General features: G+C 42.0%; 1 protein-coding gene across 1 annotated transcript in view; it reads right to left on the bottom strand.

Annotated features, from left to right (window-relative positions):
* The window catches only part of b4galnt4a (beta-1,4-N-acetyl-galactosaminyl transferase 4a), a 128518-nt gene that overhangs the window by 75796 nt on the left and 25116 nt on the right, over positions 1-27606 (bottom strand). The window contains exon 2 of the mRNA XM_051382307.1: positions 7541-7653. Coding sequence (XP_051238267.1) covers positions 7541-7653 — 113 coding nt within the window. The remainder of the gene's footprint in view (positions 1-7540; positions 7654-27606) is intronic.

Below are 27606 nucleotides of genomic sequence, written 5' to 3'. Positions count from 1 at the left end.
GTCCTAAAAATGTAAACAGATAAATTGTTGTGGTTGGTATGAAAATGTCAGTATCATCTACAGCTGCATCCCTGTTTGTGTACAGAGTACTGCATGTGCACAGAGAGCTGTTGGCCAGAAAACAGCCGTCCCCTCTGCTGGCTTGTGGTCATGGGTAGCAGAGTATGAAGACCGTGCAGACCTCATTGCTGGAGCTCTGCCTAGAAGTTTATTGCAGGCTCACAGCTTGGATCTCCATCCTCTGTGAACCAACACCAGGCTGACAAATGCCTGAGAGGTGATAGTGAAAATGAGTGAAAGAACTGAAGCACCCACAGGAAAAACAATTCTGGAAGGAACCCTCAAATAGCCTCATATAACGGAGCTGTCAACACCCCCAAGCTTGAAAAATGACAGGGAAGAATTCATTGTTTGTAGGGTTACAGCTAGTTATCAGAGGCTTAGGGTTTAACCAAGCAGTTTTAGGTGAAATGATATACATCCAAGGGAATTAGCAAGGCGATATATGTATTGCTATATTAAGGACCAGCGACTTAAAAGGTTTGAATGTTAAGATGACCACCAGATAAATCCTGAATACAGTTCTTGTAGTTTGGTGTGATCCAAGACTACAAAAAGGGAATAACTAGATATAGAACCCTTAAAAAAACAGCTTGGGTCTCATTTTCATGTGTGGCCATATCATACTTCAACAGACAATCAGACTAATCTGGGTGTTGTTTAAAACCTGTACGAGGAACTGACTGCTAATGTTTCTAGCCCCATCAGACTTTTTATCAATGCGATTTTTCACCCTTGAAGACTTTTTAAGTGAATGACAAAGGTTGCTCAGCATATTTCTGCAGGACTATAAATGTTAATATTCTGTGTCTGAGTTTTCAAGGAAAAAAGCAGACCTTAAGAATCTTTATCAGCCATTTGATACACTGAAATGGAAATGTCCAAAACAGTAACATTTCATTCATCTCGAGTGTAACAACACACTGTCCAAGCTCCGTTTTTCTTTTGTGCCTGAATAGTTCCAGATCTGAGTTTCAGTAGACTTCTTGAGTAAGACTATTGTATGACAAAATAAAACCTCATGTGTCCTCATGACTTTTGTAAAAACTGCTATTTTATTGGTAATTCTGTCTGGGCTATAGTTGGTTACTGTCTGCTTGTCATTCCTGTACATCCACCTTCAATGTCTCACTTTCTGTCTCTAAACCTTCCTCTGCCACGACCGTTCAAGCTGTCACAAGTGCCTCAGAAGTAACTGACCCACCATTTTTTAAAAGCTCTTAGTTCAAATCTGACAGTTCAATGTCTTGCTTACTTAGCAGCAGAGAGGAGTTCATCAATAATAGCTCTATTATCCCTCCATCTCCCATTTAGACTGTCAACCTATAGCAGTTATTTGCTACACTCGACAGACTCTCAGGACCAGGGTGGCGATGGAGTCCTTGATTAAGGGAAAAAAGTTAATTAAACTCTTTTGGTAACACAGGTGACAATATAATTCAGAAAAGTGTCAGAAAACAAATAGTCCAAGCTCAGACACTCTAGGGTACGGCGCTTCTAAATGCCTCATGGGAGATCCATTTCCACTTGGCTGGCTGCAGATCCAATCAGCTAGCAGGAGAGAACCTTGTCAACCAAATGTTGATATAAGGCCTCATGAGTCACCACCTGGATACATCACCCGGAATCACTCATTGACTATCCGTGACAACATTTGAAATGCTAAATAAACGTAATTGGGGCCTGGAAAAATAAGTCATGCATCACTGATCTCCACGGTCAAATCTAAATGTCAAATTGAGCAATTACGCTATGGCTCTAATCCCCACGTTTGGGTCCATTTACAGATTACATGAAGCCTAATACCAGGCTAGTGCACACAGCATTGTATCATCGCAGCCAAGTCTGTGTAGGGCAATTGACTGTGTTGAGTCTCACTGATCAGCCATGTGTTTATTTACTAGTCAGTCGATGCTCTCTGCTCCTCATCATTCTCCGGCAGGTCTCCCAGTGCCAGCACCAGCTCCGCCCCATCCTCCCATAAACTATCGGCAAGGCCAGAGCGATGTAAGGCGGCCATATTTACAGCCCTGAAAGCAATTGGAGGTTAACAATGAGGCCTGGCTGCTGCGGTTTATGAGCCACTGTAAAATTGCCACTATGATTAAAATCTCCGTCAGGTGAAAGACAATGGTGCAGCCCTTTCTCTCATGCCTCCTGTGAAATATCTCCTCACACTCGTCCTCCCTTGCTCTCCTCTCTTCTCATCTCCATGACCTCGTTTGCAGGCCTTTACCTTGGCTAACTGGCCTTTTACAGCCCACTGTCTTATTAATGTCTGGGAGAGTGCACTGAGAGCCGTTGGCCTGCCCTTTGTGTGTGTGTGTGTGTGTGTGTGTGTGTGTGTGTGTGTGTGTGTGCGTGTGTGATGATATATGATATAGGGTTCACTAGATACCAATGCTATGATGATGATAGATTTATTGACCTGAAGTCTTTTTTCCTCTTCAGTGATAATGAAGAGTAATTTCCCTATCATGACTTCTGTGTTGCTTTTTAACCCTTACAGCCAACACGCCACATGTTATTGTTAAAAGAGAAATACTCTTCTTTGAAACAACTCTGATTGGAGCCATTGATGCAATCGATAAAGACCTACAGACATGAGAGTTGTGATGTATTACAGTAGTAATGTAGAGCAGCAACACACATGATTTAATTGACTAAATAACTAAGATGGAATGTAACTGGATGTGTATGGTCTCACTTAGACTTTTTATATGCGTTATATATCTTATTTTGACATTGCAGTAATTCATCAGAGCAGCAAAAAAATAAAACATTAAGAGTTTTTACAAGACAGGAACAGATGTGGACATTATAGTTATGTGTCTGTCTGAATAACCAACTACCGAAAACCAGTGACTGACAAGCAAAATTTTGACACATTTCCTCCTTCATTTATCTTTCAATCAACATTAATAATTCCCAGTTTCATCAAACCTGCTCTTCTCTTCTGTCTCTTTTTGTCCTCCAGCCTTTTTGTCTACTGTGAAGCCCCAACCCTCCTCTTTTGCCTTCATCATTCTTCCCTCTCATCAGGTATGTGAGATGAAGGGGCGGCCCCACAAAAGCAATCTGCCACTGACAGGAGAAGCAGGGTGCAGAGCACAGAATCCACGTCTCATCCATATTAACAACACACACACAAACATACAAACACACACACACACAGACACACGTCCACATACGTTAAGGTAATATGTATGCACCGAATGGCACAAGGACGAAAACACACCTTGCTTTATATAACCTTAGTGTCAGGCTGTCAGACAAAGTGGTAACCACCTGGAGGCTCCCCTGGAGATGGCACACACATAAACACACAGCTACACACACAGACAGTGTAAATCTATTGCAGGTTTCATCTTGAAAAGCAGGTGGCCAAAGAGATACTCTGCGTCTTTCAAAAATAAAAAATAAAACACACTATGTTGGTTTCTGTAATTGCCAACCCTGACACACTCTGTCAACTATTTAAGCTGCAATTTTAGCGATTTGCAGGCAAAGAAAGGCTGTTGCTGCCTTTCACAGAGGTAGAGAGGAACGCAATTACTTCCACTACAGAAGATCCCTGCTCTTCATTTTCTTCCCTCTCTTTACATCTGATTTTCTCTTGTATCCTTCTATCAATTCATGTTCTTCCTTTTCTTTGTCCTCTCCTTTACCCTCTCCCGTCTTTCTCTACTTCCCTCTAATGTGCTTTAACACTCCCTGTGTTTTCCGATTCCTCCCTCCATCTGAGAACAAACAACAGAGGCGCAGGACACATTTACAAGGCTTTCATCAGAAACTAGCACTAGGTCTTATTTACCTCCACTCACACCAAGGATGCTACTTTACTCTTTCTATCACTTGCACTTTTAAAGAAGAAGCAGGAGGCAAAAAGTGCGAGCAATGGAGAGATGAACAAGTGAAAAGAGTGCCGTTTAGAGACTTAATATGTGTTGCAGGTCTCATAAAAGTCCTCATTAAATTAATTTAAGCACCAATATCTTTCTCTATCTATGTGACAGTCCTTGCAACTCCCTGCTGGAGGCCCCCCGACTGAGTGTTTGTGCTGCTCAATTGCAATAAGGTCATTCCATTTTCTTTTAGGCTGTCTATTAATTTTGAGTGCACACAACCTTGGGGGCTTTTCTGTTTGTTTTTATCCATGCCATTTTGGTTTCATTGTCTGAAATTTCTGAAATGGCAGCTTTAGTGAGCTATTAGTGCAGCCCAAAACACTGGAGGAGCTTAACGGTGGAGGCAAACAAGGAAGAAGGGCCTCTGTCCCCCTGACCCATATTACAGCACATTAAACTCTGTAAATCATCCTTCTCTCCCTCTCTCTCTTTCTTTCTATATCTGTCTTTCTTTCTTTCTTTCTTTCTTTCTTTCTTTCTTTCTTTCTCTTACACACAAACACACACACACACACACACACACACACACACACACACACACACACACACACACACACACACATCTAGTGTTGCACTTATCTTTGGCTATCAGGCCTGGAAACACGGACTACAGCTTTGACCTTTGGCACTGACATTTTCTATGCGAAGGAGCGTTCTAACTGGAGCAGCGTCACATCGACTGAGGGTGTCAATTATGTTGCCTTGAATTTGCTCGAGATGTTGGTTCTGAATGAGCAAAGTCGAGAGTGATGTGAAACACAGTGCAGTGTATGCACACATATAGACGCACCAACACTCAGAGGTAAAGCATTGATGGAACAAAGAGCTGGTAAATGGGCATAAATTAAAGATGAAGAGAAATGCTGTTACGGAGCTGAGCAGAAAAGTCTTACTGGTGAGTCTTGTTGACATGCACACACACACACACGCACACACACACACACACACACACACACACACACACACACACACACACAGAACATAGTGCTTGTTACAAATAAAGCAGTGTTATAGATAACCATAAATGGAGCTTGGTCTTATACTCTACTGATCGTAAATCCAACTAAGCACCTCCTGCAGCAGGCCAATTCTATCTCCTATATTGTAATTGTGATGATTTAGGGCGTGTTTACCATCCAAGTATGAACACAGTTCATCTAAGTGATCATTATTTTGAAGCAAACCAAATCTATCACCCGTCGTTTAGGGAACAAATGACAAAGCGATGCTATTAAAATTCATAAAGAGCATGCTATAAACTTTCTGACACATTTAAGTGACTTCAGCAGAATGCTTACAGTGCAGCCGAATATTTGAGCTTTAGCGCACGAGACTGACTCACCCTGAGAGCCGCTTTTCATTTGACTGAAGAAGAGAAGTCCTAACGTTATCAGGCAGGTTTAGAGTTTAGAGGAGGGCCGTTCAGAAAAACCCCTGCCGGCTTCCCTTCATGACTCTTATCTCTTCAAGCACATTTCCTAAAGCCTTCACTTAAATCGATTTTGAAGACGACTGCATTTTATGGAATAAGATATATCGTCTTCTTCTTCTCTGATGGTACCCATGGCTAGTCGACAGCCATACAGCGTTATCGTAATAATTTGGGTTTTAACTTAACCGCGTGTGGAGCTTAAACTTCCACAGCCACAGATTTTGTGTGACGAAGTGCATACTGTATGTTTTGAATTGGATATGTGTTTGTATTAGAGTGATGTTACGCTGCCTGTCAGACCTGTCAATGATATAGTTACTCTATACAGGTGTAAAAATCTGTGTCACCACTGTAATATGATACAGTGAAATATGTCTAACAGAGAGAAATACAATATTGATCAAAATCAGTTCTTAATTATGTGTTGTATCTTGATGGAAGTACAAAAACTGACCAGAATAAACACTGATTTCTTAGAATAGACTGTACTGTTACTGGTTCTTACCTGTCTAATTCATTTGAATTCATCCCACATACAGCAGATTCTCAGGGACCTCCTTTATATCCCAGTGTAATGATCCTTCCTAGCAAACTATTTATTATCAAAATACCAATAAGTAAATCTGATACAGCTCATTAATCTGTAGCTGTCTACATCCCTTATTCTACAATGATTTCGCTATCAAACATTCAACACAGCTACGTATGCGGTGAACATTTAATTACTGCAGATTGTCTGCCTTTGTATCATAGCCTGATTCTTCAGCACCTCCGGTAGTTTTATAGATACCTGAGCCTGAGGCAAGATACCATTGCAAGGTAGACAGCCTGTCAACATGAGTGGCAAATGCTGGCGTGGAAACCTGGTCGACTGAGGTTGAGGAAGGGGGGACTAATAATAAATTAATTGCCTCAAGGCCAAAAGATGAGCGGTGAATCTTGAGAGTATTAAAAGAGTCTTTTTGCTTTACTAAAGCAGACAGAAAACAGCTAGATACGATTTAAGTAAGAAAAGAGAGATAAAGGCCTCAACCCTCAGAGAGATGCAGTCTTGGTTTCAGGTTTTCAATTTCATTTTGGAAACATCTGTCAACCAAAAATAAGCAGTTGTGTATAACAACAAAATTTCCTGGCTGTAGAAGGGCCTTTAACCGCCGATTATGCCTTCCAAGCACAAATTAGCAAGATATTTCTCTTTGTAATCCATTTTAGCAGATCAGACTGTAAAAATGTCCACACTGAGCTTGGGTACAGATTTGGAGAACTGGGTTGTCAAAGTAATAACAGCAGTTTGTCGTCATTCATGTTTATCAGTCTGTGTTTTTTTGAGAAATGTGGGTAATAATCCTCATTTGGACAGCAACAGGAGCTTGTCATTTCAACACACAGTTGGAGCTAATGTGCTCTGCAGGTCCTGCAGTAATTGGAAATTATCCGAAGTCCAAAATCATTGTTCTTAACCCTAAAATCCACCCAGTGTCAGGGGAAATAAGAGTCACAGTGTCAGATTGTCTCAGTGGTTTACTGCTGCATGTACCAAGTACTAACGATGTCTGGCGGTGGTCCAAACTCTGTCTCATGTTCTGCTGTTGGATATCACTCTGTCAAATTTCACATCTCGTAGCATGAAAACTCTCATAGAAATAAATGTTTGAGGAGGAGGCTAGATTTCGTGATGTATTCACTATATATTTTGAGCTGTGGCCTCTGAGAGCTGGAAACATTATTGAAATGCAGTGCAGTGGGTGGGGTCACGAGCCTCAAACGTAGATGGGTTTTAATGAGCAAAAAAGAAAAGTTTCAAAACAATAAAATCTGATCACAGATTCCTAAATGCTTCCACTCCTGCATTAGCCAATTTCAAATTCACTTTAACCTGTATCTAGTTTATGTTCCACCGTCCCATATCTGTTTTCCAGTTCTAATCAGTGGGTGCACAGACAACAGAGCCCAAGTTTTTGATGATAATTAAAACATAAACTGATTGTTAGAGCCCTGATGAGCTCCTCCACACACATATGAGCAATAAACCTCATTATTGCTTACTCAGAGGGGGGTGCGTGTGTTTAGGGTTGTGACATCGCATTAATATTCTGTCCAGAGCGATGAGACAGAAAGAAGACAAGAAAGAAAGACTCACTGCAGCGTCGTCCTCCCTGCTGTCGCTGGTGTCCTCACTCTTGTGGTGCCCGGCTGAGGAGCGAGTGTCCCTCTTGCGGCTGGCGTCCGTCCCCTCCGTCTGTCTCTCTCCATCTGGGCCAAGGTGAAAACATGGACACTGCTCAGAAAGCCAGCACACACCATTATCATCGCTATTGTCGCTGTCATCGTAATCCTCATTGTAATCATCCTCTTCATGCTTTTTAATCATCATCATTAATAGCATTATTGTCATTCCAATCTCTATCATTATCATCATCATCATCGATAGCATAATTATAATTATGAATATCTTCATTACCATCATCATCATGGTCAACAATAATTTCAAGCTATCACTCATTTTTTTCTATCTAGTGAGCTTCTCTACTGTAATCAAACCCAGATAAAAGTTTCTGGGGAAAAAGGAGATTAAGAGGGAAAAAAATGTAATTGGAAAAGCGAAGAGAGACAAGAAAGAAGAATAAAAACCAGTCCGGAGGGGAAATGTGAAGAGGAAGGAGTGAAAAGGGGGGGGGAGAAGAGATCGAGAAATGGAGAGACATAAAGAATAGCTTTTCTTGCTGCAAGTAGAGCTGTTAGGATGCTGTCATGCCACAGATGGATTATGGGAGTTTTGCTGCACAATGATGACAGTTGCCTTGGCCCGGGAGAGAACAACCGGAATTTAAATCCACTCATTACGAGTTTCTGTGTGTCTGTGTGTGTGAGTGTGTGTTTTTGTGTGTCCGTCACACAGCATATGGTCAAAATTGCCACCTCTCTGCGATGCCAGAAAAACATGCGCACATACATACACACACACATTGTCATGGACGATCAAACCGGAGCACAATTCAATACAGAGCAGTAACGGGATATTCAACATTTTATGAGAGCCAGGTTATTTGGAGTTACAAGGAGCAAATGGATACTCATAAGGTTTCCTATAAGGTTTTTTTTTACCTCTACGAGGAGTTCATATAAAAAGGGAATCCATACCCTATTCACTCCAATCTCTTTTTATTTGTATTGCACAGGATTCGATCCCATTTGGCTGACATGGTTCACGAATGCACAACATTGCTGCAGCTCGGATGGGCTGCCATAAAAGGTGGCGCCCGTGCCATTGACTCCCCCATAAAAGGAGGGGAGGAGGGGGGGATTTGTAGTGTCCCAAATGCATTACAGTGAAAGTGGTTCATTACTGTCTGCCGAGCAGGGCCGTAGTGCACACACATGCATGCACCCACACAAAGAAGGTCGTGCACACACCCACACACATACAGTACACACACAGGGATGGATTGTGATTAAAAGACAGAGTGGGGAGAACGGGTAGCTATAAAGCATAATGAGAGCTAATGGTTTTCCAATATGTCCTCTTAACAACGAGTCTGAGTGGGCTGAATTAGATGGGGCGGGGGTTTGGGGAGGTGGTGGTGGTGGTCGTGTGTGTGTGTGTGTGTGTGTGTGTGTGTGTGTGTGTGTGTGTGTGTGTGTGTGTGTGTGTGTGTGTGTGTGTGTGTGGCAGGGTTGAGTTGTGGGAAACCGATGTGGTCAAGGAGAAGAGGAAAGACAGGTGTACTTGTCCACACTAACTCTTCATTCATGTAAAGAGACAGAGAGTAAACTGTAGAAAAAACAATGGAAAACAAAAGTGAACATTTTTCTACTTGTACAACTTGTTCTGTCTCTCACGAAAGTCTCCAGCAAACATAATCTGTGTCGATGATTTGTTTTCCTCATTTGTTTGGATATCATTTATATCATCGCCAAGAGAGCACACATCCGGGAAATATGCTACTCTGCTTGACGAAACACAAACCACATTTTTTGCGCTATTCTTTTTCCTTTACCTTTATCACAATGGCTGTATGTGCGGACTGAAAATTTCAGAACTCACAGCTACGGCATATCCGTATAGTCAGAGCTTCAGGACAGGGATAACCTATGCGGACGATACACAGCTGTACTTCTCTTTAAATTCAGATGACCTTAGTCAACTGTCCACCCTTCAAGACTGCCTAACAGCTATTAAAGACTGGATGTCAGACAACTTATTCCAACTTAACAGTGCATTGGTCCCTTAGCAACAAATCGTAGGGTTAGGGTTGGTTGTAGGTCACACATCACTCCAGTACTTGCCAATCTACACTGGTTACCCATCAAATGTAGAATTCTTTTAATCTCCTACAAAGCAATACATAGGCTGGCTCCAACTTATATTTCTGGCGGTCCCAAAATCTAGGCTTAAAACCAAAGGGGACCTTTGCAGCTGTGGCTCCCACCATCTCGAACCGCCTTCCCCTTATTATAAAAAATGCAGAATCAGTAAGCATTTTATCCTGTAATGTGTTTTTACTGTTGTTATTCATTGTTTTTATCTATTTCATTTTATTTCTTGTTTTATACTCTGTTTGTAGTTTTATCCAGTTTTTCTAATGTTTTTTCTGCATCGCACCTTGTAACTCTGGTTTTGAAAGGCTCTTTATAATGGATGTTTGTTATTATTATTACTATTATTATTATTTTGCCTGTCTCCTTCCATTCCCTTTGCAATTTCACAGATTCCAGACAACTGTAATAAAAATCTGCTTTAAATCTGCAAAATCACCTCCTTTTGCTGAATAAATGAAACAGAGGAGAAAATTGCCATGTTCACAATGTATTACCTTCTGAACCACATTCCCATCTTTCTCTCTGGTTGTGTAAAAGTGCATTGTGTTGTATGTTTTCTGACTCTTGTCCATTCAGGACACAGTGCACTGGAACAATCAACCCAACCGAAAAAACCCAACAACATAATACCAGCTGATGGAAGTCAAGGAAGCTTTCAGTGAGTGCCACTTCCATGTCCAGCAAAGCCACGTGAGCCACAGGAACTGTGCTGTGAAAACTGTCAGTCTGCAGCCCAACTAGACATGGACAGTCTAAGTACAGCCTCCGGGGTCTATCAAAGCTCCACCAGATCAAAGAGCAAACACCAAAGAGTAGCTGTGCCCAACTTCGTCTCACTTCAAGCCTGACTTTCCTGCCATTGTTGAGCCAAAAATAGGACACTTCAACTTCTAACCTTTGATCTTACTATGTGACTAAAATCTCCTTTGTTAAAGTTCCATATGTAGGTTTCATTAGCAACACGTGTTCCTTTGCAGAAATATGTCAGACTGTTCAGGATACTTTAATATTTAAATGTGATAAGTATTAAATGCACCTACATGTCAAATACCACAAACACATTAAACAAAGGATAGGATACTGTAATTAGAATCTAACAAATTACCCCAAATCACCTTAATGAACAATAAATAGCAAATTAATTTCTTTATGCGTTGCAATTTATCTTTCGCTTCATTTTGCTGTTTATTTTTGGTCTCCCTCTGAGTAAACACTGCATGAGTCACTGCATGTTGAGTCAACTGGCAGCACATCTCCCCTTAACCGTTTATCGAAGACTATTATGAGGAGGCAGTGCACCAGGGAGCGAGGTGAGGCTCCCCTTTGCCTCACATCATTTATGCAAGTGATCACCTTAAATATGAATGAGCATGCGTAACACAAAAAACTCATATCGGCCTCAAAATGGGGACAGCGTCCAAGCAACACTAAACCATCGGCTGAAAATAACAAGATTAAAATTCCCCAAACTTTTGAATAATAAGGGCCTTATTGTATATTATAGTCATATGCTCAACCTTTACACACAATACGATGATAGAATGCCTTATATTTTGTAAGCATTCAAGCAGCATAGATTGTCAAACTGAACTGAAATTCACCTGAGCTTTTTTTAATACCCTCAATAAATAGAGAAAAGATAAAGAGAATTAGGGCGGAAAGAAAATCACCTATGGAAACAGACAGAAAGCAGTCAACATTAGGAGGAAAACTTCAACAAAGAATTCCCTTTAAAATCATTTATCTCCTTCTTCAAGTCCCTCAAGCACTATCTTTTGAAGTCTGAGGAGAATAATTTTTGACTGAAAATTTAGAGTCTGAGAAAATAAGAGTTCTTAAGCACTAAAAGTGCAAAATGCATCTCTGCACCCTATGCAGAGCCATGGAAACGTAGTCTTATCAAGTCAGGTGAAATGTGGAAATAACTTTCCAGTGCTGTTTATATTACATTTAAATCATTAGTGCCCCATTTGTAGAATGTCCCTTTATAAGGATAAATGTTTGAAAACATTCAAAAAGAACATTTGCTGCTAATATATTCTTCTAATAAATACTTCAACAATCCCAAAAGGAGAAGATAATGAGAACAGTGAAAAAAGGACAGTGTGTGTGTGTGTGTGTGTGTGTGTGTGTGTGTGTTTGTACATTTGTGGACAAATGTTCAAACATTCTTTGCCAACATATCCCTTAGCACTCCTTAACACTCTTAAAAGATGATTTGTGTATATGTGCAAGTGTTTGAGTGTGGGTCATGACTAAATGTATGCATACTTATTTGTAGCCTGTCAGATAGAAAGTTGTGGTGCTGCAATGGGAATGAGTCACAAATGCTGGCAGGAAGAACAAATCAAATTGTGCTGTGATGGTGAATCAGCCATACAAACCATTGAGGTTGGTCCTTTTATCCTACGCTGGGACTGCTATTCTTCCACCCAGCATCCGTTGCGATCATTTACTCATCAACACTGACACAAAGTTCAAAATGACTAAAAAGAACAGGGTGCAGTGAAAGACATTTACACACACAGACTATGATGCAGTGTGTAGCAGCTGCGAGGCGAGGTAAGTCTGATGCCCGTGGCGAGCTGCAGTGAGTCTACAGTCAGTCCCTGGACTGTGACGGGACTTCCTCAAGCCTCCACACAGGCTCTAATGAAGTAATGAAGAGCAGACTGGCAGGTTAATGGAAGCCAATCGACTGCGAGCTCCACCACCAGCAAGAGACCAGGCAGAATACTAATCATTTAGGAGCCTCCTCTCTTATGTTCTGCCTAATCTGTTCATGTCCCCTGGTCCTAAAACTGCAGCACTATTTACTGCGCAGATAAAGACGGTAGAGAGCAACCTCTGTAACCTCCAGAGGACAGAGGTAGTCACTGTGTTTTTGGCAGTGTTTTATAGATTATGTCTGTGACAGACTATATTAAAAACTACAATAAACACGAGTCTTATCCAAGGTTGATGTGGGTGCAATCTGTAGAAGACAAGGATTGGGGGGAAAACTTTCTCCAACTTCCTCTACTTCTGAGTAATAAGTTCACCTTGCCTGGCTGCCCTTTTAAAACTAATGATATTCTAAACTCCATAGCTTTCAGCGAACTGCAGCTGTCAGAGCTCTCATCTCCGCTGTACGTGTGCCAATTTATATGCATGTGTGTATTTCAGTGTGTTTGAGTGAATATGCATACAATATATCTCTGTGTCTCGTTTTATCTTTGAACAAGACTGACAACAACCGCTGGGTTTCACTGCAAGGCGGTGCTCCACTGTATGTTAAGTGATAGACAGAATGGTGATACAGCAGAATGCTAATCACAGAATCAAAGAAGTGAGTGCGGCAGGAGCTACAAGAACGACAACAAAGGGCAGTTAGAAGAAAAAAGAGGTGAAAATTGAACATTGAAGCAGAGACAAATTAAAGTGGTTAAGCAGGAGGAGTTTAGTTTTAACATACATGACAAAGTCCAGCATTAACACATTAGATAATAATAATCTGTTTGGGAGCCTTCAGGATCTGTTCTATGTAATAGCCCCTCTGGTAAACAGTGGAAATAATAGCACATAGTCAAACGCAGTAGCTCAAAGTGGTTACAGAACAATGCCAACGGTCATATCCCAACTCATTTGCCAGTGTTATCTCAAGAGTGTCCCTACATGGTCTCCTTTGAAAAGGTGCAGTCAGGCACATTTCATGCTCGACGTTAATGGAGGATGAGCAACAGCACACAGGCAGAAAAAAAAACGGCTTCGAGTATATGCTTCATGGTTGGTGATAAATGAGTTTTAATCAATCACTGAAGATGAGTAAATTATAAAAAAATCATTGCTGATTATTTTTCTGTCTGACTAGTCAAATAATAATTTCAAGCAACTGAAGTAGGTCTCAAACATATTTCAGAGGCACTGAAAACTCTATGTTTGATCCATGCTGACTTAAAAGCATCTTGCTCTATGAACAGATCTTTTAGCAATTGTTTCATATTCATCCTGTCTTATTCAATCTCATCCCAAAGATGTTTCATTGGATCGAGTCCCAGGGACTGTGCTTGTCATTCCTGTAAAAAAAGATGAGATTATAAAGAGACTTGTTGTGACACTAAGCTTGCTGGAGGTAGCCATGTGTCAAAGGGTTACTGGTCAATGCAGCAAGGCTTTAGTGGACTGGAATGGAATGAAGCGCAACTTCTGGTATCCTGGGGCCCAATTTGTGCAAAACAATATCAGAAATACTCCCACACAGTTACCACTAGTCTGTTTTTTGACACAAGGTAGAACTGATGGATGACATGGTGAAGTAAATCACTAAAGATAGTGGTTATGTGACCACACTTTTTTTCTCACCTATAAGTGTGAACCAGCATGGTCTTCCGACGTTGCTGCCTCAAGGTTTGATGAACTGAATTCAGACGTGCACTTTTGTACTGAGCTGTTGCATACTTGTGGCCCTCCTGTTAGCCATCTGCCCCTGACCTTCCTCACTGCCAAGGGTTTTTTTTGCAGCCAACTGCACATTTTCCTTTTTCTTTATCACACTAAAATCCCAAGAGGCCAGCTGTTTCTGAGGTGCTGGGACAGCAACCTCTGGCACTGCAACAACCAGTCAAAGTTGCTTTGCTTATCCGTCATGCCTGTTCTAGTGTGTTGTTTCACAGCAAATGAACCCCTTGTCCTTGCCTACATAGCATCAGACTGATTTGCTGTTTGGAGAAGCTGGCTGTTTTGCATCAGTGAGCAAGTTAACGTAATAAAGTAGCCACCGACTCAATGTCTACAGAAAGAGTGAGTAGAAATTAAGGATAGACACTGAAAATTGGGAGAAACGACGCAGACGGAGGAAAGAACGTTTTCGAAGGATGAATAGACAAAAGCAGGAAGAGCGGACAAGTGCACAGCAACAGCATGATCTGTGTAAATTATTGACAAGGTTGATTTCTACTCAGCGAGTACACAGCAACTCCATCTCGGTGACGTAGGCTGTGCTCCACTTGAGCTTGTACCAGCATTGTGGGAGAGAGTTATATACACCCCACACCTACTCTCCCTCTATTGGGGAACAAGATTAAAGTTGCATAGGACGGCGAAACAAGCAGCGGCTTTTAAGAACACAAAAGTGGGCTAAAGACAGGGAGATTAAGTGAGAGGGGGGACGGGGTGCAAGGGCGGAGAATGCAAGAGGGTATGGAGGAGGAGAATAAATTGGCAGTCAAGGGGGAGACCGTAAGAAGAAGTTGAGTGGGGATGCAAGGACGAGTCTATGAGAAAGAAGTAAACAAGACAGTGTAGCAACAGAGCAAAGCCTATCTCCTGGTAGCTCACATGTTCACTCATTTAATCACTCATTACTCAGTCAGCCATTCACTTATTGATCGATTTAGTCACTCGCTCATTTCCTCTCTCTCTCTCTGTCCTCCTCTCTCTGCAATGCATTTTCAATACACTCTACTACTTTTTTACAAGTGCAGAGCCTATAAAGTTTTACAAGGCTCATGGCTTTATGCTCTGCAATCAGGCATGACGTTACAAGACGTGGCTGACACAAGGCAATGGAGGATGAAAAACTGATGGGCCAATATAGTTTCTTAATGATACTTTTTGGCCCAAGAGCCAAGCATTTGTGCAAGCACATATATATGCAGGGTGGCGTGGTGGTGGTGGTGGTGGTGGGGGGGGGGGGGCAGCATAAATGTTGCAGGCTTCACTGGGGCTGTGCTGGCCAAATGGAGCTAGCTAATTATAGCAAATAAACTGCACTGATCTGTGCCATTAGCCAGTCAGTAATGAAGCAGAGTGGAGGGCTGCTGTGAAACTGATGAATAGGCCCTGGCTCTGTGTAGTGCACTCCCTGGCCTTGAGTTCAGCTCTAACAACACAGCCTTCTGAGGACAGCGAGAGTGCATTAAGACAAGAGGCATAACAAGGCTTTGGAGATGAGATAAACAGAGACAAAGGGACTGTGACAGAGAGGAGCAAGGGAAGGAGAGAGAGAGAGATAGAGAGAACTTGATGGGAGAAAAGATAGAGAGCTTGGAGTAAGAGAGAAAGTGTGCTTGTAGGCCTGTGGGTGTGTAGGGCAGAGAGAAAGGGAGATTGTAGAGATGCTTAATGTGCTGTAATATGGGTCAGGGGCAAAGAGGTCCCACTCTCTCTCTTCTACCCTCTCCTCTAAGCTTCTGTAATGTTTTGCACTCCACTAATAGCTCACTAAAGCCGCCACTTAGGAAAATTCAAATAACAAAAAACAAAATGCTTTGAATGGAGACAAGCATAAAATCAGAGCCCTGGGCGCAGTGCACTCAAAGATTAATAGACAGCCTGAAAGAAAATGGAATGACCTTACTGCTTTGTCAGGCTACGAGCACACACATGCGAAAGACGCACGCACACAAATTAACACACGATTACTTTGAGGGTATTGTTTTGAACCAACCCTAACGAACAGAATCAATTACACATTTGCACTTTAGAGTAGATGAGTTTGGCAATTTACAAGAACTGGGATCGGTGTGAGGTCCACTGTGTTCAGAATGAAAGGCAGCGTGTGAAAAGCTACTCATGTCCTACAGTGATATGTGTACAAATGTGAAAGACAATCTTTGGCCTCCCATTTATGCACAGTTATCACTCGTTATAAGTGTGGAAATGTGAAGAGTGCCTTTAAGAAGTCAATAGATTACATCCATAATCAAAAAGGCTGTAAAAAGCCAGGAAGTCCCTGCTATCTAACTATCTAGGCTCCACTGTGGTTCATATCTGGATTGCTCTGGAGGTTTTTACAGTCGCTATTGACAGTTAAAGAGAGTCTAGGATGTGATAGCCTAAAGCAATATTAGTCCAAAACATTGCAAGTAATGTGTTGTTTATTTCTTAAAAAAATCACCAGACATAGTGTGCAGTCAATGTATTGTTTTATTCATCTGATAGTGTTGTCCATCACAGATCTGTTTATGGGCAGTGTTAGCTGGCTCAGGTCACATTGGACAAAACAAAAAAAAAAGAAAGAAAAAGAAAGCTGATATATTTCTGCCAATCTCCCGTCTAGTTGGTATTTGGCCATAGGCCGCAGAGCAAAACAGTCTGATCCCTGCACGACCTGCCAGCCCACTCGCACTGCTCACCTCTAAATGGCTGTCTGCCTCTTTCCATCTCCTCCTGCTGCTTAGCGCCCAAGGCCTCTGTGAACTCCACTGGCTGTCTATAGTCCTATAAGGTCTGGTTAGGCCCTACTCTAGGTTGCCATGGAGACAAGAGTGCAAAAGGGAAACATTTCCATCATCTTCAATGACACAGGATATCAAAAAAAAGAGGCACAGAATAAAGCTAGAGAGTGGGATAGAGAAGAGGAAGTTGGAGCAGCCACCCTGGGAGAGATGAACAAAACTAACTCAAGTGGATGGACTTCATCCAGGAACATACTCACCTGTAACTGCGATATGTGGTTTAGAACCAGTGCAAGTAATATACACTGTTTCTAGATCCCCTGATGTGTCTATACATTGTATGTGCATCAGTGCATATTCTCATAAAGTCTTCAAGTGTCCAAAGTTTCTCCAGGGTATGAGTTATGTCCTTGTGAGCAAGTGTAGAGAGCTACACACTGCACACACACACACACACACACACACACACACACACCACTAGGCAATCCCCAGAGTTGCCAGTGACACCCAGAGGCAGCTGCTCCAATCACAGTAGAGGAGATAAGGAGGCTACTCTGAGTCGCTGCAGAATCACAACTGTCACAGTGAATGTGTCACTGGGGATGGAATTAGAGTGAGCATGCAGGGGTTGCACGCTTCCTGAGCCTTCTCGCTCATTAGCATACATGTGTAAACAAAGAAACAGATGCAGAGAGGGCCATGGTGCTAGGCTAACGCGCTGTCACGATGTTAGCAAGAGTCAGAGCCGAACAGAGCATCTAAATGAGGTGAGAGCGCTAGAGGAGACCTTTTCTGTGATAATTCATCCATCTTCTGCGTGCCTGACAGCTGAGCTGCTGCGCTGGGAGACAATGAGAAAGCAGCCAGCACCAGGCCCGCATCCCAAAAAAACACACGTACACTGGATGAACTTGAGATTCGAGTCCCGGGCTTCGAGTCTCGTGGTACCAAGTTGTGTGAGACAGAAATTTGAAAAAAAATGACAGAGCAAAGCAACTTTTTCTTGTGGGAGAAACAAGAAAGAGAGAGACAGAGGTGTCAGAAACAGGAAAAAGAAAGGAGGAGAAAAATTGGAGAGTTTAGCTATGTCTCTCTTAAAGACGGAGACAAACAGTATTTCAGAACCCTCAAAACACTTGAGACGAGACTGACCCCTGAATAACCTTAGTCTGTTTTTCCCGTCTCTCTCTCTCTCTCTCTCTCTCTCTCCCTCTTTGTAACACCCTCCTCCATTTCCCTTTTTTTCTCTCACCACCTCATTCTTTGCTATATCACTTGCGTTTGCTCTTCCTACACACCTTTCATTTCCCTTCTTTCCCTCTTCCACTCAATCACTCTCTGCAGCCATCTGAGGCGTCGGCAGCAATTAATACCCGAATATTGTTTCCGTGTAGAACCCCGGTGTGGTCATTACCCTCTACCGAGTATCTGATTATCATCGTCCCAAGGAGTCATTGATAGGCGAAAAAGGGTGGTGAAGGGGGGGGGACAGGAGCCAAAAAAGGAATATAATGCAGGGGGAGTGGTGGTAAGGGGGTTACAACATGGGAATAAAAGAGGAAAGGAGAGAGGAGGAGGGAAAGGAGGACAGAGGAAGGGGGAACAAGGGAGCGAGGGAAACTCAGACGAAAAGGAAGCGGTTGTGTGTTACACACAAGGAGGAGGAGGAGGAGGAAAGGGAGGTGGGAGAGAAGGAGGAGGACAGCAACAATAATAGCCTTGTCTTATCACTGTACAAGTGATAAATTCCCTTCTCGTCGGGGAGTCAGTGCCCCGGCTGGGACCAGGCCTGATGACAAACCACCTCCACCCTGCAGTGCCGCTGTGGCTATTTATGATCAGGCAACTTATACGAGCTGGCCAGGGAGCCAGCTGGGTCTTGTCTTGGGTTGGCGTCGTCACTCCTAGGACCTGGTGACAACCTCAAATGGGGTCGCTCTATCACGTCCCATCTCCCCCTCCTCTGCCCTCCGCTGCGACAGATACTTCAGCACATCATTCGCTGGTAACTGGTGATAACTCTGTGTTATTTTTTTATCTCTCTACACTGTCAACTAGGCACCCGTCACATCAGCCACCACAATTCACTTTAAACCGAGTCCTTCAATGGATTAATTAAATTACAGGCTTCTTTACCACATGGATGTTTCACAGTGCTTAAATAAAATAACACGCAGAAACAGAAAGCTCATTACACAAGAATCTACTTATCGGTGCTGCAGTGGGAACTGCCTGGTCAGCATCTCATTAATGAACAGTCCAATTACAGCAATCCTTTGCAATTACAAACTTTTTGAGGAGCAAGATGCAGATTCAATAGTTTTACAGTGTTACTATTCAGCTAAGTAAACAAAATTACTTAAAAGAATACATGAAATTGTAATGCATTTCTACTCCCACATCAGCCATCCGTTCACTCCTGCAACAAAAATCCCCGTAGCCTGCTGACCCTGAATCAGTCATGAAGGACACAGGGCTCCAATAAGGAGAACACAGGACTCGACCGAGCAATTAATTCTATGCCAGCTGCTGCAATTGCTTGCATTTTGTTTCTTGTGCCTGTTTACCCGTTTACATATTCCTGCTTGGTGTAAATTATTCATGGGTGTTCCTTTTCGTATCCTCCTGCGACAGCAGAGGCTGGTCATGCTGCAAATATGAAGGCAACAACAGAATCCATTGATCGACGTGTCTGTCGATGGTTTGGAAATGAAAAGGAAGGTGAGCGTGGGTTCAGGGATGAGATATATTAACCACGCAGCAGGGGTCCTGCTCAGCCTTGGCAAAAAAACACTCTCAGCAGACAGAGAGAGGCCAAATTCTGTGTGCTTCTCGTGTCAGCTTAAATTTAAACACAGTGTGTCTTTGTATGTGTGTGTCTGTGTGTCATCTGCAGACAGGAACTGTATGATCATTAATCATAACACTGGCTTTGCAGCAATGGACTGTTTACAAAAGACACACTGATCGGCTTAATGGAAAACCTTAAGTCAAAGTCCACTTTCTGCAGCTTTCATCGGATTCTTAGGTCTTCGTCAGCAGAATTCTAGTTGTGGAATATTAAAAAACCCTTAACCCAATGTTTTTTTTAAAATAAAGATTGCAGTATTTTGCATCATAAGTCTTTATAAAACTGTAAGGTTATGGTATACCTATAAATTGCATATCTAGGTTGGTTAGCATAATATTATACTCACTTCTATTAAAAGTAGACACAGCTTTATAGCAGTCTGGTCTAGTGGATCCAAGAACAAAACATGCCATAAACTTATTATCTCCACAACTAAAGTCCTTTGTGTGCTTCATTTCAGACTTCTTTTATTTTGTTTGAATTCTTGACTTTAAAAGCCAGTTGCCACATCCCACCGTAAACATCCAGATCAACTAGAGGAAACTTAATAGTTTGGTAAAGAATTAACTTGTTCCTGTGTCAGCTGGGGATAAGAAATAAGATTAAGGGTATTTCTCATTAAATCATCTATCATTATTATCTATTTTGGATTCTGTTTGCGACTTACAATAAGTTGCTTACTCGCTTTGTTAACACTTCTCTACACACCTTAGGATACATCTAGCATACCCATCCGTTTCCTGAACAAAAAAAATAACCTTAAAAACCTGTGTATTTATGAACATCAAAAACATCAGACGAGACGGTCGAGTCAAAAAAAGCTGGAGGGAGAAAAATAAAATTAACAGCATGTTGGTATGTGAACGGTTGGGAAAGTGATCTGATAGCTCTGCTTCCATTTTAAAGGGATTGTTTCAGGGAGAGAGCACTACTAGGCTGAGTAGAGGGTACAACAAAATCATTTTAATCTGCTTAATTGAACAAATGATGGCCTGCTCCTCCTCTTACCCTGGTCTGCCATGGAAGTTCTACTATTGTTCCCTGCACTTTTATATGAATAAAAAATTTAAATCACCCAAGTGTTTAACCACAATCTTTATTCATAATTGATTTAGTCATTGGTTGAGTTACTGTTTCCTGTGTAGTAACTGCTACTCTAAATGTATCACTGCAAACTGCAGTGTAAATGCAAACCTGTTTCTGATTGGTAGCTATATATTGTCATATTGTATTATATTGTACATACTTGGACTTTTATTATACTTTACTATTTTATTTTTATTTTATATGTATATACCAATATATATAATTCAAGATGTATTGTTTGATATTGTAATATAATTATTATTTTTATTCTTTAATGTCGTGAGAGCACCTTGAGCAGCTCGAATGAACAATTTTCCCCCTTGGATCAATAAAGTATTTCTGATTCTGATTCTGTTATACGGCAATGAAAATGTACATACACACACAATCTGAACATTATCATCATTTAGCCAAATAAACACGAACTCACTACAGAAACGTCTTATATTGGAAGTAATAATTAACTATTTACATAGCAACACCCTAATCCAGAGATCCATAGAGAAAGAGTGAGGGAGAAGGTTGGTCGTGCCACAGGCCACACAGTAGGACCTGCCAGCTGATGGCACAAGACGAGAGGGAGAGATGTTGGCAGAAGAGCTGTGGACTGCAATTAATCTGAGCAGCATGCATGGCAATGAATTACAATATAATATATTTGAATAGATTTCTTACTTTTTTCCTAATGGTCTGAATAAGTCACTAAATTTGTTGTTAATCGCTCCTTAGAAGTAAAGTCGCTAAGAGGGTCTGAAAATTCACTAGATCTAGAGAGAAAGTTGTCAAACTGGCAGCACTGGTCCATGATTGGACCTAACAAATAAAATATATATTCCGTGACACATACATGTTATCATTCCAGTTGTAATGATACATTGCTCTAGTGTCCCAGACACGAGCGCTAAATTAAAGAATAAATTGGCAAGATGCTGACTGACAGATGTAAAATCAAAAACTGATAAGATTGTGTTGCTGTGCATGCACCACCTGTGACTTTGGCTGGATGCCATCAGGTCATACAAACTCAGATTTATATATCAAATGTTTTTGGTATGTATTATTTCAAAATGCAAATTTTAGTTATGAATCCCTTTTTTCTTTTTTGATCTTGTTTCCTACCTAATTCCCCTTACAGGTTTTCTCTGATTTATCTTGTCTTCTTTGTTTTCTTCATTTTATTTCATATTATTCTATCCCTACATTCCCTATGTTTGCTGGCCATAGATAATGTGGCAATATTTAAGATTTTGCACACATAAAATGAGTATTAACCATAACTGATCTGTACTTATCTAACTTCCAAGTTTGATAAATATAGATCTTTATAGGTGTGTTGTTTGTGCACATATAAGGCCTATGTGGCCTTATGCAGTCCAACTTGGGCTCTGTGTACGATTTCATAATATCATATTACCTCTTTACCCCAAGTGCCTCCTTATATTACCTTATTTCAGAGGACGAGAGGAGCTGCCACAGTTTATTCATCTGTGACTGATATACAGTGTGTTATGACCCGTATCTGAACTCTCGTCACTATGCAGCCATTCATGACCCACTGAGCTGAGTGACTCATACCTGATGGGAACTTTTGTAAACACAGACACACAAAATTATACAACACCATACAAGCAATAGTTTTTCTCATTCTGTTTAACCTGAGGCAAAATTAATGGGATGGTAGCTAACAACCAATATTGGACAGAGATATGACACAGACTCTCCTCATGGTATAACATAGTCTGTGAGTCTGTGGACCATTGCAGTCGTCTCCCTGGGCAACCAGTCATTCTCCCTGAAGGAGGATTTAATGTTGAAAACCATCGCCTTGGGCAACCATGTTGACCCGAGGATGAGCTGGAGGTAGAGAAGCATATTTCAGATCGGTTACCCATAGCAACATCACAATACTGTCCTGTTGTCGGCGTACACACCTACAACCGTAGAGCCAAAACAAGACATCCCCTGAGTCGTGAGCTTGTATTAACCTGACAGAATCTCTCCATCCTCTTTCTCTCGAATGCCGTAGTGTTCTCTATCTCTGTTTCTGGATGCACCACTTCTTTAGAGCTAGTCAATATACTGCATCAACACAAAATTATAACAGGTTATGAGAATAAATATTAAGTGGAATATTGTTTATCAAAACATCATGTTATTGCCTATATGCTCCATTCCTAATAACCCAATTTTCTGAGCTTAGTAGACAGTTTACCTAATCATTCTTTGATCATGGTATCAACACTCAAGATGATATATGATAATCTCCAGACCATCACAATGTTGAGGGTTAATCTTTTATTTTACTTATTCTGTCATCATCAACTATCCCTACTGAAAATACAAAATCGAAAACAAGAAAAATAGGAATTCAAGACTTTAGCCCTATGCACACGGGAATAGTATTACCAGGGGTCCTCTAGTAATTTGCAATAATTGTAGAGGTCGTCTGTAATCTTAATCCAGTGCGAATCTGCTATGTCCGTGAAAATTCACCACAAGTTTACAACTTCCAAACACAGAGGTCATATGACATATTAGTCCCGTGGGAACTGGCATCTCTGTGACTTGGGGTTTATTTTTTTATTTTTTGTAAAACTGGTATGTTAATTTAACAAAGCAGAACTCAACCTGGAGCGGCAGGGGAAAGGGGAGAAATACGGTACTGCACTTAACTAGACGCACACAGGTCATGGATGTATTATAAGATCAGTAAAGTAAGTAGGTTTTTGCAGCTGTCTCCAGTGTTTCAGGCTTTTGTTCTCCTTCCAGCAAAGAGATTGGATGAAATTTGAAGAGAGCACAAATGCCACCGTTTGTGAAGCTTTGATTAACAGGTGTGCATACATATAGCTCTCCAACATCACAAATAGTGCTCAACCGATATGGGTCTTTCACTGGCTGATGCCTATATTTGGAGAAGAGGCCGATGGCCGATATATATAATGCCAATATTAAAACAAATTGGACAAACACTTACAGCTGGATGCATGAGAGTTGTAGTACAGGGCTGGAAACTTTTTCACCACCTTCCCAAAGCTCACAAAGGGCAGTGCTAACATGGTTGTGTGTATCAGAATTTCTTTTGACTTTATTAAATACCTGCAGCATTACACAGCAGCAGAAACTATATGCAAATCTTTAAACTGAGGGACATGTCTAAAGTCACATGAGGTCCCCTGGTAATACTAGTGCGAAACGGGCTTTTGCCACATTTCTAATTGCAGGTCAGTGGCGTAAAGTCATAAGGTAACACCGTCTCACAAGTAAGACTTCCTATCATTCATTGATCTGACACACTTTAATAGGCATTACACTGTCTTTAGAGCTCAACGCTATCCAATTAAGCTATCTGCCAATTTCAAGCAGGCTCCTGAAGAGCGATCAGTGTATGCCAAAATGGTAAGAACATGAAAGAAGCCGGTTCAGTCGAATAATGTGGTAAAAAGATAGAGGAAGACCATCACTGCTCAAGACAAAAGCCCATTGTGCTTACTGTGGGCTCAGTGAAAGTGTGCTCGCTGAAACAAGTTCTGCAAAGGACTTCCAATTGTCATGCCAGACAACACAGCAGTGTGGGAAGCCGGAGGCTGCACACAGACGGAGCTTGTGTCATTCTGCTGTTGTTGCTAAACACATCTACTATGCATGAGGACCACTGGGGTAAAGAGGGCACAGACTACAGTAGAGAGTGACGGTGTGTGTAGGTGGAGAAGAATGACGGGCAGAAAGACAGACACATGAACACACGAAGAGTATGTACTTGCATCCACAGTTCACGTAGAGACAACTCTTTATACCAAATAATTTGTGCGTAATTAATCTGCAGAGGGCGGGATGATGCTGAGAGAGAAAGACGAACCGAAAGACAGACAGAGGGAAGAATGAACAGAGATGAATGATAATAACATAGAATAACACAATAATAAAAACAGAAGAAGGAGGAATAGGCTGAAGGAGAGAGACAGGATGGGAGAGAGAGGACAATGGCAATAGTAATGAGATGAGAAACAGGGTGACCTTAATCAGCCACTCGCCAGTATGTACACGCACACACATACATTTACACACACAAAAAAATACCTACAAACCCGGCGGGTGAGTGTTTGCACAGCAGTACTCTCTGTTTCATTACAGGCCCATTTCCCCCACCTAATACCCGGACAGGAGCTGGCGATAAGGAATGTACACACTCTCCTCTGTACACAACATCTCATTTGAGCAGAGGAAATTGGAAAGAAGAGGAGAAAGGAGGAGAGCACGGAGAGGTGAGAAGGACAGCAGATGAGGGGTAAAAGGACTGGACGGAGGAGAGGAGGACAGCGGCGGGCAAATGAATGTTTGCCAGAGCAGAGATAAGCCCGGTCCACCTCGCGCCAAGCCGAAGGTGTGGGTTTGAGATTGGGGGATGAGTGGAGAAAGGAGGGATGACGAGTGGTTTAGCTCAGGAGAAAAGGAAAGGGAGAGAGGGAGGGCAGACAGTGGTAGTCAGAGGTAAAAGGACATGCTGAGCGATGCAAGAGAGCAGCGGAGCTAATTTTCCTTTACGCCTTCTTGATATATTTCTGAAGCAAGATAGAGAATGTGGCATCGGGAGGACTTTGCAGCAAAAAGAAAGAGGGTTTGATGGAGAAACACTTAAGGGTAAGAAAGAAACAGAGGGGACGTAGATGGAAAGGGATGCAACACCAACTGTAGCAAAACTACTTACGGGTGAACCGAGGGTCAAAGGAAACAAAAACAAGCAGCAATGAGGCATACAGAGCGGCAAAAATGCACATGACGCTCATTGCTCAGGACAACAGGCCAGCAGCGCTCACACTTGCGTCTGTATTGAGGGTTGGATGAAAACACTGGGGAGGGAGGGGTGACAATATTACTCATAACACAGAACGAAAATTACTCTGGGGTGTGTCAGGGGACATGAGTAACACCAAAAGCCAGCCAGGAGCAGAGCAACGTCTGTGTTAGGAGATTGCAGGAAAACAGGGAGGGGGGTAAAATCTTACTCACTACAGCATCTTTAGCCATAAGGAATTCAGCCCAATTTGTATTCATCCGGGCAAACAGGGGCAAACAACCGAGGAGGATCGCAAACACACATGCATATACTGCAGGGTCCTCGCTCTGGGCATGCAAACACACGCCAATGATACAGTAGGACTGAGATGCATGCAAACACGGGCCCCACACAACTGACAAATGAATGAGTTAAACATGAGTCGAATTTGTGCGTTGCTTTGGACACGAGTCTGGAAAATGAATAAATGTACATTTAAAAACTTGCTTGATGAAATGTAATTCAGTTTCGTCTTCAATTCATACTGTAGTATTCCTTGGGATTTGCTTGTACAGTTTGTAAGCCTGGAATACAAGCGTAATCTCCTGTTGCGTTCACTGTGCAAATAACTGTAAAAAATTAAATGTGAAACATTGATGTTTGTTGAATGAATTCCGGCAGTAAATGTCGAATGTATGCCTACAAACAAATCCCATTTCCATCCTTAGCAGCCTCCACCCATCTGTTCCCGCACTGTGAAGCATCCATCACGGGGCCTAATGGTGGACTGATACTGTCAAATGCTTACTACTCAGGATGAATGGAACACCTACTCACCACCCCTGACCATGCTAGTGTTTGACACTAGAAACCAGGTCAACTTCTCAGAAGATGGAGAGGGCTGCTGATCAGGCACACACACTCAACAGGACACATGCAAACCAACGCACTCACACACACACACACACACACACACACACACACACACACACACACACACACACACACACATATGCAGTCCACCTGTGTATTCATTTATAACCCACAGCATGTCAGAGATGAATAGAAGGCAGGGGGTAATTGCTGAATCTAGAATCAAGCGCAAAGGGAAAGCGATTTCTCCCGGTAATTTTATGTTCATGCACGACTGACCCGCTGGTAAGACTCCCACCCTCCTACATTTCCTTCACTGTAAAAACCGGGAGGGGGTGGTGGAGATAACATCTTACTGAAATGCCCTTAGACAATCAGGAAGAGGAGACTGACTATTATTATCAGAGAGCTCTACGGCATGATTACTGGCTGAGGCTGCCAATTACACTGAAGCCATGATTGCCAAGATTTGTTGATTCCCTCTGTGTTTTCTCAGCCAGCTGAAAATACAAACAACTGGCCGGATGCTGCTCTCGGCCAATTGCAATGGTTGATTAGAGAGGCAAAGGAAAGGGGGGATGCAGTGAAATCCTACATCAAATCAATTGTCTATTTTGCCGAAGAGGCATAGACTTGTCTCTTGTGTAATTTCAGGGACTACTGGGAGACATCAGCTCAGCTCACTATTCATGTTAGATTCAGGTACAATTAGACAGCAAGACAAAGAGGGAAAGATGTAAACTTTCTGTGCTTGCACATTAGGCAGACCTCAAGGCAATCACCATGTAACTTAAACCAAACTGACAGTCAAGAAGGATAGAAAATAATCTCTAAATGTCAGATATAAATGTAAATATACACTCACAAACACACACACACACACACACACACACACACACACACACACACACACACACACACACACACATTGATGCTTATTTCAAATGAAGGGAAAATGCAGACAGCATGTAGGACACGGCTGGCTGGCAGGCAGACAGACAATCTCAGGGAACCATGTTTCTATTCACAAACACACACAAAAGGGGCTTTAGAGAGAGCCCTCGGAGGTAAGGTCTAATCTTGCTCCAACTCTCACGATGCCACTCAAACCTATTGTTCAGTCATGAAAAGTGCGGGCAATC

The sequence above is a fragment of the Dicentrarchus labrax genome, unplaced genomic scaffold (genome assembly GCF_905237075.1).
Source record: "Dicentrarchus labrax unplaced genomic scaffold, dlabrax2021, whole genome shotgun sequence".
Classification (NCBI taxonomy): domain Eukaryota; kingdom Metazoa; phylum Chordata; class Actinopteri; family Moronidae; genus Dicentrarchus; species Dicentrarchus labrax.
The sequence above is the reverse complement of the archived record's forward strand: the minus strand, read 5'-3'. Positions and strand labels throughout refer to the sequence as shown.